This window comes from Leptodactylus fuscus, chromosome 1 (assembly GCF_031893055.1).
Source record: "Leptodactylus fuscus isolate aLepFus1 chromosome 1, aLepFus1.hap2, whole genome shotgun sequence".
Lineage (NCBI taxonomy): Eukaryota > Metazoa > Chordata > Amphibia > Anura > Leptodactylidae > Leptodactylus > Leptodactylus fuscus.
The window spans coordinates 23,521,878-23,537,369 of NC_134265.1; the positions used below are offsets into that span (position 1 = coordinate 23,521,878).

The 15,492-nt window shown below is 43.8% G+C and overlaps 1 protein-coding gene across 12 annotated transcripts in view; it reads left to right on the top strand.

The window, feature by feature from the left end:
* Positions 1-15,492, top strand: part of TCF4 (transcription factor 4) — a 323,749-nt gene that overhangs the window by 290,093 nt on the left and 18,164 nt on the right. For all 12 annotated transcript variants that reach the window (XM_075268482.1, XM_075268474.1, XM_075268429.1 and 9 more), the window contains 3 exons: positions 467-545; positions 2,456-2,532; positions 3,739-3,942. In XM_075268482.1, the coding sequence (XP_075124583.1) occupies positions 467-545; positions 2,456-2,532; positions 3,739-3,942 (360 nt within the window). The remainder of the gene's footprint in view (positions 1-466; positions 546-2,455; positions 2,533-3,738; positions 3,943-15,492) is intronic.

Here is a 15,492-nt window from a genome sequence, read left to right on the forward strand (position 1 = left end):
GGCGGGGGCAGCGAGGCAAAGAAGAACGAGAACACCGGGCACCGGACCAGCCATCTCTGCAGGTAAGTAGCTACTAGAGATGTTAGCTAGTCTCCCATTAGAATGAATGGACGCAGCCGGCATGCAGGGGGTTAAGGCTGTGTGCCAGCTGCTTCCATTCATTCCTATGGAACCGCAACAGAGCCTTCACACTGAGTATACACTCCGCTCAGACTGAGTGGAGCATATACTCAGTGTGAAGGCTAACATTGTTAGCTTTTCCCACAATGCTTGGCCAGTAGCAAAGCATTGTGGGAAATAATAACCGATCTCAATCTCACCTAAAAAGATCGCGTTTGGAATTCCGAACACGATCGCTCAACCCTAGTGACTATCAATATGGCTGCCGTTACCGCTTGGTGACAATCAAGTTACAATTATATTAGGATTTTTCTATAAATTTTCTAACATTCTGCATCTATTTCAGATTTATTCACCTGACCACACCAACAACAGTTTTCCTTCCAATCCTTCAACTCCAGTTGGGTCTCCGCCATCTCTCTCAGGTACGATATCTCACTGTATTTCGATATATTGTTTGTAAAGAGCTCCCTCTAGGGGTGACTGTACACACACCGAATTTAATATGGATTACGTAATCCATTAGCGCAGAATTTCGGACCTCAATCGATAAAAGTAGATATACCTGACAAGTGAATGATGTGTACACGTTGACCTTTGTCGCCTTCACGTCATAATGCATCTTGCGCATCCCCCAGAATTGTCTGAAAATGATGTAAACCTGATAACAGCAACGCGTTTCGCCGCATGCGATCCATGCATTAGCTGTCGGAATGTGAGACGGAGGTGGCGGTGAAGGGATTGGACATTTTCGCAGGCACATATGTTACCACGAGCATTGTGCACGGGCAGGAATGTGGAACATATGTATTATTGAAACACTTCGGCTAGGTGTTACGTCTGCGTTTACTATTGTTACACTACTGGAGCAGGCTTTAGTGTAGTCGGCACAGATGGCAGTTCAGGTTCCCATAACCTACTGGTTCCAGGAAGATGGGAGATGTCACACTCAAGACACGTTCCCATCTCATTATAAATCCATGGCGCTTGCTAATTGTCATCCCCGTCTATGTCCAGAATTGTGTCAATCTGTCTCCACGCATACTTCTGATGGGAAGATGTTGGATCCTGGGTCTCATGATTTCATGGTTATAAAAAATTGAAAGTGAAATTTCGATTCGGCCTGAAGACGCTCCCTCCTCCCGACTAGGCCCATTCATTGGGCCTAATCCGGAGCGAAGTGCACGGCTGGATGACGGTGCAGTGCACCGGCATTCAGTCGCGGCTACCCGTATTTTGGGACGGAACCTGAGGCGGCCTTCGCCTCAGGTTTCAGTCCAAAATACCCCATGTGAACTTACCCTTACTGATTTTTTTTCTACACCATTTTTGGTCCAAAAATTTAAGGTGCTGCACAACCCCTTTAAGTTAGCTTGACCAATCCCTGTTGCCATAAGGAGACATTTGGGATTCTATAGTTATAGGGTATACATTGCTATCAGTAAAAGAAGACTATGGGGAGAACTAGGACGTTAAAAGACACCAGTGTCAGACACGGCGTGCGGTTGGTGGACCCCGCTACCGATTTTACATTGTGGGCATTCCAAAAACTTCACGTTACAAATTCGGTTTACCCTTCCCAGGGTCAATGACTTTAAGCAGGAGTAGTTATCATATTTAGTCCTTAAGTCTTGAGCTAGGGGAGCTATTACATTATAAACCCCGGTCTTAGGAGATCCCCTTTCCATATTTACATGTATAGCGTGACCGCTATTTTAAGATTTAAGGGCCGACCACAAAAATGTGTCTGCTCATGGGAAAAAGTTCCTTCCTCGGATCAAACAGGAGCCTTTTTTTGGGTTTACTGCAAATAATTTACGGGACTTAAAACGAAAATGTAATATCCTGCAAAAAACCCAAAATTCCCACAAAAGTGGCCCTTGTGCGGGCGCCATCTTCCATCGGCTCCTGTACTGGTGCAGTGCAGTCGGCTTGATGAATGCGTCCATTTTCCCTGGAACGGCAGGACAGATTGTAAATGCCGAAACAGAGACTTGGAAAGCTGAAATCCCTCGTCACGGCCGTTTTTTTGGATATTGAGTTGTTTTCTTGCTTTGGAGTCTCTCTTAGGTATTACCTGCCGAGTCAATGAAATCCTTTGATAGAAAGCAGCCTGAAGGAACACGCTGGACTGCATCTCCGCTTCGCTAGAAAAAAAATAAAAAAAACTTTTTTTTTTTTTTTTTTCCCTTAAGTATGTTTTTGGAAAGTCTCCATATGTCTGGTCTTCTCGAGAAAATTTGCATATATACTAAACAACTGCAAAAGTTTTAACTAAGAGGATGCTTATGCAACTGTGTAGATAATTACGGGTTTTTTTCTTCTCCTTAATTAGCAGGCACAGCTGTTTGGTCAAGAAATGGCGGACAGACTTCCTCCTCTCCTAACTACGAAGGCCCCTTGCACTCCCTAGTAAGTGTCCGATTTTTTGTATAGCATTCATGAGTGGTCATCTATACAATGCCCGGAAAGATCACGATATGAAAAAACATGGGACTCAAATTTTTGCTTCACTCCAATATCAAAAATGTCAAGGGTCGTGACTGTTGTATCGTATGTTATCATCCTCTGACGTGTAGCACAGGTTACACCGCCAAGGTTCCCCCAGTTCCAACTAAGAAAGACTTAGACTTTATCCACACGACACTGAATATTGGCTGCTTTGTAACAGCGTCAAAATATAGGCCAGTTTGTTTTCATGGATTCCTACATACCTTCAGATGTATGAGGGATCCATCAAAATGGGTGGTCCTCGGGTGTAAGATAGATTCGAGTGTAGTGAACATTCATGAGATGCCTACAGACAATGGCGGAACCTACTAATTCCAAGCATTGGTGGTGTTTCCATGATTGGTGTTTGGTGCCAGCTAAAGACAATAACTGGTGGTAGATCCCAGCTAAAGGACCATGACTGGTGGTAGATCCCAGATAAAGGGCCATGACTGGTGGTAAGTTCCAGATAAAGGACCATAACTGGTGATAGATCCCAGCTAAAGGACTATGATTGGTGGTAGATCCCAGAAAAAGGGCCATGACTGGTGATAGATCACAGCTAAAGGACCATGACTGGTGGTAGATCCCAGATAAAGGGCCATGACTGGTGGTAAGTTCCAGATAAAGGACCATAACTGGTGATAGATCCCAGCTAAAGGACTATGATTGGTGGTAGATCCCAGAAAAAGGGCCATGACTGGTGATAGATCACAGCTAAAGGACCATGACTGGTGATAGATCCCAGCTAAAGATAATAACTGGTGGTAGATCCCAGCTAAAAGGCCATGACTGGTGGTAGATCCCAGCTAAAAGGCCATGACTGGTGGTAGATCCCAGCTAAAAGGCCATGACTGGTGGTAGATCCCAGCTAAAGGACCGTGACTGGTGATAGATCCCTTGTATGGCAAGGTATGTCTTACTGTAATTGACAGAAAGGGCCATCAGAACTAATAGTTAACTTGGTTACTGTGACATTGGGCCAATAAAAACTAATATGGCCGCCAATTGTAACATGAGATAGCTGCTTCCACTACCTATACAATGTCTTACTCTATAGGACGTGGCCTGCTCTATCCAGCATTGTCCAATATTTGCCATGCTGATTTTCTCCTTCTGCTCTCGCAGCAAAGCCGAATTGAAGACAGATTGGAAAGATTAGATGATGCAATTCACGTATTAAGGAACCATGCAGTGGGGCCTTCAACAGCCATGCCAGGAAGCCACAGCGACATGCATGGATTAATCGGAGCCTCTCACAATGGAGCTATGGGCGGCCTGGGGTCGGGATATGGAACTGGCCTTTTGTCAGCAAACAGACATTCCCTAATGGTAAGCCGGTGAAGCCGTTTATTCTACAAAGCCGTGTCCTAATTCTACACAGATGACCCCTCCCCCCACCCCCTGGAATTTGCTTGTACATTATGAGGCGGTGGACAATCGTAACGAGATATGACTCCGACCCACTCATTTCACGTGGCAGATGCTGTCCCTTTGTGTTAATGTTTTTCCTCCTTCTGAATAAAAGCTCATTTGCATAATTTTTCCCAAGGTGCATTGCAAGGAGAAACAGTAGCCCTCAAGGGCAAGTCTATAGCAGCGCACCTAGCCAACCAGTACCCAGTGTCTGCGGATGGGCCGCTCTTACTTTTGGAGGAGACGTTTCAGTTTAATCCCAGATCATGTCACTAGGTTTCTTGAAAGCCAGGCATTGATCTATAGGGCAATTCCATCCAGAAGGTAGAGCTAGAGCAAGTGTTATTCTTCCATATTTGTCCTCCAGAGTTTTTAGCAGAGCATGTATGGCCTGTAAGACCTGAAACAGCCGTCTGCCGTTGAGCCTTTCTTCTTTTTGGAGGTGATATTCTCGTTCACATCTGCATTGGTAATCCGTTCGGCGGAGTCCACATTGGCAACTGGTGTGAAGTGAAAGCACATGGACCCCATAGACTATAATGAGGTCCGTGTGCTTTCCGCTCAGTCTCCGCACGGAACATGTGGACAGAAAAGTAGTTCACGATCTACTTTCATGTCCGCATGACTCGTTCGGAAAGCACATGGACCCCATTATAGTCTATGGGATCTGTGTGCTTTCACTGCACACTGCTTGCCAATGCGTTTGGTAGTCCGTTCCGAGGGGCATCCCCATACGGACTCCCAGAACGGATTACGGACGCAGATGTTAGACTGTTTTGCTCCAGGCCGCCCCCTGGTCCAGTACTTACCTTGATCCACCCCCTCCTCCCTTCTTACCTTCTCTAATCCTTGATGGACTCAATAACTTTAGTATTTTTGACTACACATTTCTATGAATAGCGAACATACATGTGTAGGGTTGAGGGATCGGAAAAGATCGGATTCCGATCGGCGAGCGAGTAAATTTCACGATTGCCATCTGAATTCCGATCCCGATCTTTTCTGGCAGAATCAAGGTCAGAGTTTATCTCAAGATCGGCTCGATCTTATTCATGTACATATCATGAATAGGGTTGAGCGATCAAGATCGGGAAAGATTGGATTCCGATCGGCGATCGAGCAAATTTCACTATGGAAAATGATCAGAAATCGGATTTTAAAATCGATCCTGAAATCTCAAGATCGGCTCAAGCCAATACATGGGCGATCACCCTCCCTAGCTGAAAATGTGGACTGGAGACCCCCCAGTAAACCTAGACTAGTGCCAAGTAGCAAACTCAACTCTGCTACATCTGCAGCCCGATGTCCTATTATGAGAATGTACCAATCACTCTTATAAAAGAAAAGTCAATGGGCGCATGAAAAAAAAAAACTGAATGTGGAAAAAGGAAATGCAAGAACAAAGGGATTTTTTGGAGGCGCAGTCAGTTTTAAGGTTAGCCTTTGACCGGTTGATAAGTTCCACACCACACGCTCGGGAGGGGGGATAAGCAACATGAAGGCTCCGGTAATTTCTTCCATATTGCTGTCTTCAGTACTTGAAACAGTCTATAACTCTGTGAGCAGCTGCAGGGAATAAAGCAGCAGGAGGAGGCCAGAAAACAAGGGCGGACGACTCTCCGAGCATCACTTGATCCAGACCTGCCCTCTATGTAGATCCCATTCTGGGAAAGCTGGGTGGCCGCTAAGTCAAATGGATGCTATCGCCGTTCCAATAGCAATAAACCACCCAACTTCTCCTTTATTCCAAAACTACAACTCCTACCCTGCAGCTGACTGGGGCATGCTGGGAGTTGTAGTTTTGCAACATCTGGCTTAGATACCTGTGCTGTAGAACTATGTAGGTTGCCATTCTGGAATCTGGTAAAGGTGTGTGACATTTGTGTGTTGTCTGCCAACGTGCAGTAGAGAATAACCTATATGGATGCCATTGCACTCAACTTCTCCAGACTCCTGAACGGCACGCATCGACTGCTGAATGGCTCTAGAGCAGGGGTAGGGAACGTACGTCTCTCCAGCTGTTGCAAAACTACAACTCCCAGCATGCATACTTGCATTGCTGTTCTTGGAACTCCCATGGAAGTGAATGGAGCATGCTGGGAGTTGTAGTTTCACAGCAGCTGGAGAGTCGCAGGTTCCCTACCCCTGCTCTAGAGCAATGGTTTCCAATCTGTAGTTCTCCAGCATGCTGGGAGTTGTAGCTTTCCATAGCCTGAAGAGACCTTTGCTCTAGAACTAGGCTGCTTGCCATTCAGGAGTCTGGTAAAGCTGTGTGACAGGCACCCAGAAACAGACAAAAAAAACTAAAACAGAGGAACCAAGATGACCATCAGTGCCGCTATCACCCAGCTTTGCCAGCTCCCGCATGGCATGCATCCTCTGCCGTCTGGCCATAGCACATTGGTTTGCTAAAGCTGTTGCAAAACTTCATCCCCCTACATACTGGGAGTTGTAGTTTTGCGGTATTGTTGCTGAGCCATAGGTTGAAGATCACTGCCGTAGTCCTAGGTATATTACCATTCAGGAGTCTGGGAAAGCTGTGTGACCTCTCCTTGGAAGGCTAACTAAAACTGGTGATGACCAAACTTTTCTGGAAACAGATATAAATGTATCTGCAGAAAAAAAAAAATAAATAGAGTAAAATAAATACAAAATAACAAAAATAAAAGTAGAAATTTTGAGAATTTTTGGATTTGGGGGCAATAACACCCAACTTTTCCAGACTCCTGAGTGTACAAGGCTGTATGTCCTGGATCTCGAACCTTTGGCTGTAGAGTTCTTGCACGACTACAAGTCCCAGCATGCTGTCATGGTGAGCTATACATTGGTATACTGCCATTCAGGAGTCTGGGAAAGCTGCGTGACCTCCTATGAACGCCAAATAAAATGAGTGGTCACCCAGCTTTTCTGGAAATTAAAAAAAAAAAAAAAACATAAAAAATTTACACCTAGTGCGAATTTTCGGATCTGGCCTTTTAACCCTTCGCAGCAGGGAATACTTCTGGTTCTCGTCCACTTTCTTCCTCTTGATACATTCCGCTTCGGTGACAATAGAAAATGACTCATCGTATAAATAAACGGCGCGGTAAAGGAATGGCGCGGTATTTAGCGCATTACTAAATAAAGCCGCCTTCAGGGGGGTTCAGACTTCTGACCTTCATCACTCTACTGTCACATTAAATACACATCACATCAGTCACATGGCACATATACATATACATCAGTCAGCAGGCCTTACCTCACACTGCCTGCCTTCTGTCTGTCCGCCTCATTGCCTCATCCGCACACGTGTACAGGGAGATGTAGCAGAGCCGAGTGCGCTATTTAACTCTTCGGGCCTCCGTCTCTAGGAGTTAAGATAATACGATAAACTTACATCCAGTTCTATGTAACACATCAGAATAGAATGCTATAAATGACGCTCAGACAGCTATTAACAAATTCAGCTCTGCTACATCTCCATAGGCAGCTTAAACGGGTTGATCAGAATTAGAAAAATATGGCTGTTTTTTTTCAGTCAACAGCGCCACACCCGTCCACAGGTTGTGTCTCGTATTGCAGCTCAGGCCTATTCATCGTAATGGAGCTGAGCTGTAATACCAGACACCACCTGGAGACAGGGGTGGTGCTGTTTATATTGGAAAGCAGCCATGTTTTTCTAATACTATTCAACCTCTTGGCAATTCTAAAGGAAGTAAAAAAAAAATAAAAAAAAAATTACAAATTGCATATTAACCACTAGGTGGCAGTAAAGGGAAAATGAACTCTTCTAAATCAGGTAGCCCCTCCTACACCACAAGGACATGTAAATGCTGCAAAGGATCATGATATCAAATGAATAGACATTTGGGCGTGCTCCATAAATTTAGGCTGAGAGTCCTCTGATATAAATTATAGACTATGGTGGGACCTTTAAAGGCGTTGTCCTTAAAAAGGGGTTGTCCATCTAGACAACCCCACGGTCCCCACCTCTCAATGAAGATTTGCTGATGATCAAGTGATTGATCTGCTGGAACCTTTTGCCAGGTGTTAGTGTAGTGGCCACTAAAGGAGAAGGGTGGTATTGCATGGCATAAAGTCGAATGAGTCCTCCAAAGCAAGAGAAGCTCTTTGTGATGACAAAGCAAGAGCCAACCTCTTTAAGAGTAAAACTTTGCCCGATGGTGTAATAGGAAGCATATAATATTTATACGTTGTACAAATTGCCTCCTTCTGGAAAATGTTACCTCTCTCTTCCCGGTTGCGGAGGTCTGTTCCACACTCTTGACACCTTCCAGCGTTATATAACATCTTCTTTAGGTGTTTTTTTTTAATTTTTTTTTTTTTTAAAGACTGTTTGCTTTTAGTGGCCACTTGCCGGGAACTTTTCCACATATAATACGTACGTCTCGTCCAAGTCCAATGAAGTCATGGAATATCCTGTCCTGCGGAACGTAGTGTCATAGTTAATGAAGCAATTTACCAGAGCGGCGTGCACAAATTTTTTTTTTTTTAAATTATATATTTTGTATATTTTTTTTATTTTTTTTTTACAAAAAGCATAATTTTATTTCATTAGGTATATCCGCCTTCGAAAAAAATAAGCAATTTCCTAAGACGATTCATTTCGGGACTAAATTGAGCATTCCAAGTTTTTAAAAAATTTTGAAAAATGTATTTTTGAATTTTTGTTTTCTGCTCACTTCCTCTTTTCGTTTAATGACTCGAGGTTGGAGGGGGGGGGGGGGATTAATGACTTAAAGCTAATGAAGAATTGTTGTCTCTGGGTGAGCCCCCCCCCTACCCCCACCTCCTCCAGTCTACCCTGATTTTTTGTTTCCCCTGTAGCCTTGATCGGAAACAGCTGGCTTTTGTTTAAAAAGCTGTTTTGTGAAAACGTCTAAATCTCGAGAAGCAGAGCTGAGATCATCAGTAAAGCAGGTGCTCAGGAACAGGCTGGAATGTGCGCCGCCGACTGCTCGCAGCTTAATGGGAAACTTTCACAGAGTAACGTATAGGCGCTAGACGATACGGCTTTATTTACGTAGCTGTGAACCAAATGGACAGATGTAGCAGAGCTGAGTTTGTCATCTCCCTTACTCTTTAGAAACATCATAGGCCCGCTCCACATCTGCGTTCGGGGATTTGTTTGGGGACCCCCCCGAATGGAAACCTATCCGCATAAAAAAGTGGTCATCTAAGGCATGGGAGTTTTTCGGACAAGATTTTGACATGGTGGCCGCCTCAGAATCCGGTCCAAAAAAATACATTCACTAAATTCTGCTCCGGATTAGGCCCAAATGAATGGTGTCGTGAGGCTGAATCAGCCGCGAAATCTGCCTGAAGAAGGGGCATGTCGTGTCAGAATCCGGACCAAAATGCGACTGTCGCAGCTTCCGACAGTCACGGCTTTCCGCTCCGGATTAGGCCCAAGGGCTTCATTTTTTCGCGAAGGAAATGACCGTCTCCCATTGATTTCAATGGGAGGCGTTTTTTTGAGCCGAATTCTGACGCAGATTCGTATGTGCCCAAAAAACCCTGTGTGAACCCGGCCTAAGGAAACCCGCGGAGCCCATAGACTATAATGGGGTCCATGTGGTTTCCGCTCGGGTTCTGCACGAAAAATGCTTGAAGGACTTTTCTCTCTGCATATTTCGTGTGTATAGGGGAACGCACATCTGAATCGGGCCATAGGCGAGGCTCATTTAGGTATCAGTTATTCCTTCTGGGCCCTCTCTACATGTGCACACTCGGTTTGTCTGACCACGCATGTGTTTTCAATAGGGAAAGAAGAGATGGCGACAAGTCACAAGGACTGGGGCATGATAAGATTCGTCATGGCCAAACCTTTCTTTCCCAGTGTCATCAATAGGGAGGCTCTGATCCTCAGATAGTGGGCTAGTCCTAACAAAATTGAAGAGGACCTTTCACCGCCTCCAGCTCTTACGTCCTTACGTAGGTGGCGTTCCACTGAATCTGGCACAGTTGTATTTTTTTCTCTAGCCCTCACTGTTCCTGAGCAATTGGTGTTGTTAGTTTCAGCACCTGATATGCTAATTGGGCTCTCCACTGTCAGGTGGGCGGTCCTAGGCTGTCATTTCCAGTCCAGGACCGCCCATCTGACAGTAGAGAGGTTGATTTCTCAGGAACGGTGGGGGCTAGAGGAAAAATTCCAACTTCGCCTAAAGAGTAGGAGTTGGTAAAAGGTCCTGAGACACAGGACAGGGGATGATAACTGGGGGCTCGACTATTGGCCCCCAGTGATGTGGACAATGGGGGAATTACAGTCCAGTGTGATTGCGTGTCAGTCACTTAGTTTAGTCGTGCGACTTGTATGTGGCTTTTAGTCATGAAACACAAGTCGCCCAATCTTGGACATCCCCTTTAAGAAAAGGTTCAAACTTCCTAATTTATAGCTGAGGTGAAATAGGCCTCTCTTAGTTGCCCATTGCAACCAATCACAGCACAGCTTTCATTTTGTACTCTGCTTCTGATTGGTTGCTATGGGCCTCAAGCCTGAGACCTGACCAATATAAGGCGCAAGTATCGGCCTCCAATATGGCCGCCAATATAAGATCTATTGTGTGTCTGGGAAAAATATGTCTCTGGCCTGAAAAGGAAGGAGAAGGCCTAAGGGAGGAAACGCAGGCAGCAACGTGCGGCTCGGGCCGCTCCATCTGATGGAGATGACAATTGCTGGCAGCTTCGGGCCGGGTGGGAATGAAGAAAATAAAATAATTTTGCTGCCCTGGAAGAAAAGCTGCGATGGACGCCGGCCCTTCGTATCACATCAGCCAGGGACGCGGCCAAAAAAAACTTCCTCCTCAGAAGCCTCCTGTGAGCGTCACGTTGTGTTATGGAAAAGTCAGGGATTAGCCGAGACAGCGGGAAGAAAACATGGACCGAACCTGGCGGACTACAAGTCTCAGAATACCTTCTTACTCCTGGGTAGGGTTGAGCAATCGGGATCGGAAAAGATCGGATCCCGACCGGCGTTCAAGCAAATTTTCCTGGGGCCCAGGATCCTCATATTGTTCCCCTGACTGATTAAATAACATGTAGGGACATGTCCAAGTTAAAAAAAAAAAGTGTTATCATAAAGTTTCCAGTTATTTATACATTTCCAGGAGGAACAACAGAGGGACCGCACAGAGTTCTAGGCAAATATACTGCAGAATTGGTCATTCATGGAGACTGCAATCCTAAAACAGGCATGACTAGGATATATCTTAATCCCCATTATTCAATTATTCATACATTTACATGCAGATTATACATTTCCAGGAGTAATAGCAGAGGAACCGATTGGAATTTATGAGAATGTGTTGCAGAATTATCTCTTCGTGAACAATACAAGTATGTATTAAGACAGGCACGTCATAGACACACTCTGGTTATGCCAAATTGACATTTTAGTCATACATTGCCAGGAGTAATAACAGAGGAACAGCTCAGAATTCATGAAAAGATGCCACAAAATTGTTAATTCATAATAAATACAAGTGTTTACTAAAAACAGACACATCAGGGACACACCCAAGAGGGATGGTATTGCCCAGTTGTCAATATATCCATATATTTCCAGGAGTAATAGCAGAGGAAAAGCATGGAAACTATGAAAAGTTGCTGCAGAATTGTAAAATCACAGTGGATACTAAAACAGGCATGTCAAGGACACGCCTTATTGACCAGGAAGCTGGTAACATCCAGTTGATAATTTATTCATGCATTTCCAGGCGTAATAGCAGAGGAACAGCACAGAATGTAAGAAGAGATGTCTCAGGAATATAAGTGTGTATTACAAAGACATGTCAGGAGTAAACCCTATTAGGGCAGGGAGCTGGTAAAACGCGACTTGACAATTTCTGCACAGATTTCCAAGAGGAACAGCAGAGGTACAGCACCGAATTTACGAAAAGATGTTGCAGATGATGTCTGCTTTATACAGGGCTGCCTGTCATTCTGGGACTTGTAGTCCTACAGGCTGCATTGCATAGTCTTACTAGTAACGTGGCCCATCCTCCGCTTTCCTATTTTCAGCGCTGTTGTCTTTAATGCCTGGATATTCGGGAAAGCTGCTTAAAGAGATTTTTTTCTTTTTCTAAAGTGTTGAACTTTTTTTTTTCTCCAGATTTAATGCCACTTTTAATGTCATTTTTTATTAAATCTCTTCTTTTTTTTTTTTTTGCTTTTGATCTTATTTATAGCAAAGCCACTTGACATATGGAAGCCATTATTATATAGGATGGAGATGAAAGGCTTCGCAGCGTAGGGAATCATTTATACCAACAATACGCTCGTCTGAGCCGGGCCTGTTTATCCTGCTGGAACATAGCCGCTCCTGCTTTTTTCTATTTTAATAGTACATTGTACCAAACGCAGACTTGTATCTGGGTAGTGGAGTAAAGTGATTTGGATTGTAAAAGTATACAGATGTAGCAGAGCTGGTGTTGTCACTTAGTCTACCTTATGGAGGCTGAGAAAATAGGGGCCATCTTCTAATCTCATGTAGGTGAATGGACACGCTCCTCGGGGGCAGGGCTTAGTTAAGTAGGGGTGGGGCTATAAGATTTCTGGATTCTGCCCAGTTCTTTCCCCAGAATTAATACAAACTCAGCTCTAATGAAACTTTGCTACATTTACTCAGCTCTGCTGCATCTTACTTATTACTAGCAATAGTACATACACGATATTTAGCTCCGCTATACAGTATGTGGCATGCTCAGCTCTAATATATCTGATATTCAGCTCTGCTATACTTTCTCAGCTCACCCATACAATATGTGATGTACTCAGCGCTAATATACAGTGCATGATATACTCAGCTCTGCGATACAGTATGTGATATACTCAGCTCTGCGATACAGTATGTGACATGCTCAGCTCTGTTATACAGTATGTGACATGCTCAGCTCTAATAAATCTTATACTCAGCTCTGCCATACTTTCTCAGCTGTAATATAAAGTTTGTGATATACTCAGCTCTGCTATACAATATGTGATATAGTCAGCTCTAATATACAGTATGTAATATACTCAGCTCTGCTATACAGTATGTGATATACTCAGCTCTACTATACAGTATGTGATATACTCAGCTCTGCTATACAGTATATGATATACTAAGATCTAATATACAGTATGTGATATACTCAGCTCTACTATACAGTATGTGATATACTCAGCTCTACTATACAGTATATGATATACTCAGCTCTGCTATACAGTATGTGATATACTCAGCTCTACTATACAGTATGTGATATACTCAGCTCTAATATACAGTATGTGATATACTCAGCTCTACTATACAGTATGTGATATACTCAGCTCTGCTATACAGTATATTATATACTCAGCTCTGCTATACAGTATGTGATATACTCAGCTCTGCTATACAGTATATTATATACTCAGCTCTGCTATACAGTATGTAATATACTCAGCTCTACTATACAGTATGTGATATACTCAGCTCTGCTATACAATATATTATATACTCAGCTCTGCTATACAGTATGTGATATACTCAGCTCTGCTATACAGTATATTATATACTCAGCTCTGCTATACAGTATGTGATATACTCAGCTCTACTATACAGTGTGTGATATACTCAGCTCTACTATACAGTATGTAATATACTCAGCTCTACTATACAGTGTGTGATATACTCAGCTCTACTATACAGTGTGTGATATACTCAGCTCTACTATACAGTATGTAATATACTCAGCTCTACTATACAGCATATTATATACTCAGCTCTGCTATACAGTATGTGATATACTCAGCTCTGCTATACAGTATATTATATACTCAGCTCTACTATACAGTGTGTGATATACTCAGCTCTACTATACAGTGTGTGATATACTCAGCTCTACTATACAGTATGTGATATACTCAGCTCTGCTATACAGTATATTATATAGTCAGCTCTACTATACAGTATATGATATACTCAGCTTTAATATACAGTATGTGATATACTCAGCTCTAATATACAGTGTATGATATATTCAGCTCTGCTGTACAGTATGTGATATACTCAGCTGTAAAATACAGTATGTAACATGCTCAACTCTAACGTATCTGATACTCAGCTTTGCTACATTTTCTCAGCACTGCAACATCTGACTTACTTTAGCTGAACTACATTTGATGCTTGGCCATGCTACATCTGATACACTCAGCACTGCTACATCTGATACACTCAGCACTGCTACTTATGATACACTCAGCACTGCTACTTATGATACACTCAGCACTGCTACATGTGATACACTCAGCACTGCTACATCTGATACACTCAGCACTGCTACATCTGATACACTCAGCACTGCTACATCTGATACACTCAGCACTGCTACATCTGATACACTCAGCACTGCTACATGTGATACACCCAGCACTGCTACATCTGGTACACTCAGCACTGCTACATCTGATACACTCAGCACTGCTACATGTGATACACTCAGCACTGCTACATGTGATACACTCAGCACTGCTACATCTGATACACTCAGCACTGCTACTTATGATACACTCAGCACTGCTACATGTGATACACTCAGCACTGCTACATGTGATACACCCAGCACTGCTACATCTGATACACTCAGCACTGCTACATGTGATACACTCAGCACTGCTACATCTGATACACTCAGCACTGCTACATCTGATACACTCAGCACTGCTACATCTGATACACTCAGCACTGCTACATCTGATACACTCAGCACTGCTACATGTGATACACCCAGCACTGCTACATCTGGTACACTCAGCACTGCTACATCTGATACACTCAGCACTGCTACATGTGATACACCCAGCACTGCTACATGTGATACACTCAGCACTGCTACATCTGGTACACTCAGCACTGCTACATCTGGTACACTCAGCACTGCTACATCTGATACACTCAGCACTGCTACATCTGATACACTCAGCACTGCTACATCTGATACACTCAGCACTGCTACATCTGATACACTCAGCACTGCTACATCTGATACACTCAGCACTGCTACATCTGATACACTCAGCACTGCTACATCTGATACACCCAGCACTGCTACATCTGGTACACTCAGCACTGCTACATCTGATACACTCAGCACTGCTACATCTGATACACTCAGCACTGCTACATCTGATACACTCAGCACTGCTACATGTGATACACCCAGCACTGCTACATCTGATACACTCAGCACTGCTACATCTGATACACTCAGCACTGCTACATCTGATACACTCAGCACTGCTACATCTGATACACTCAGCACTGCTACATGTGATACACCCAGCACTGCTACATCTGATACACTCAGCACTGCTACATCTGATACACTCAGCACTGCTACATGTGATACACCCAGCACTGCTACATCTGATACGATGAGCACTCCTACATCTGATACACTCAGCACTGCTACATCTGATACACTCAGCACTGCTACATCTGTTACA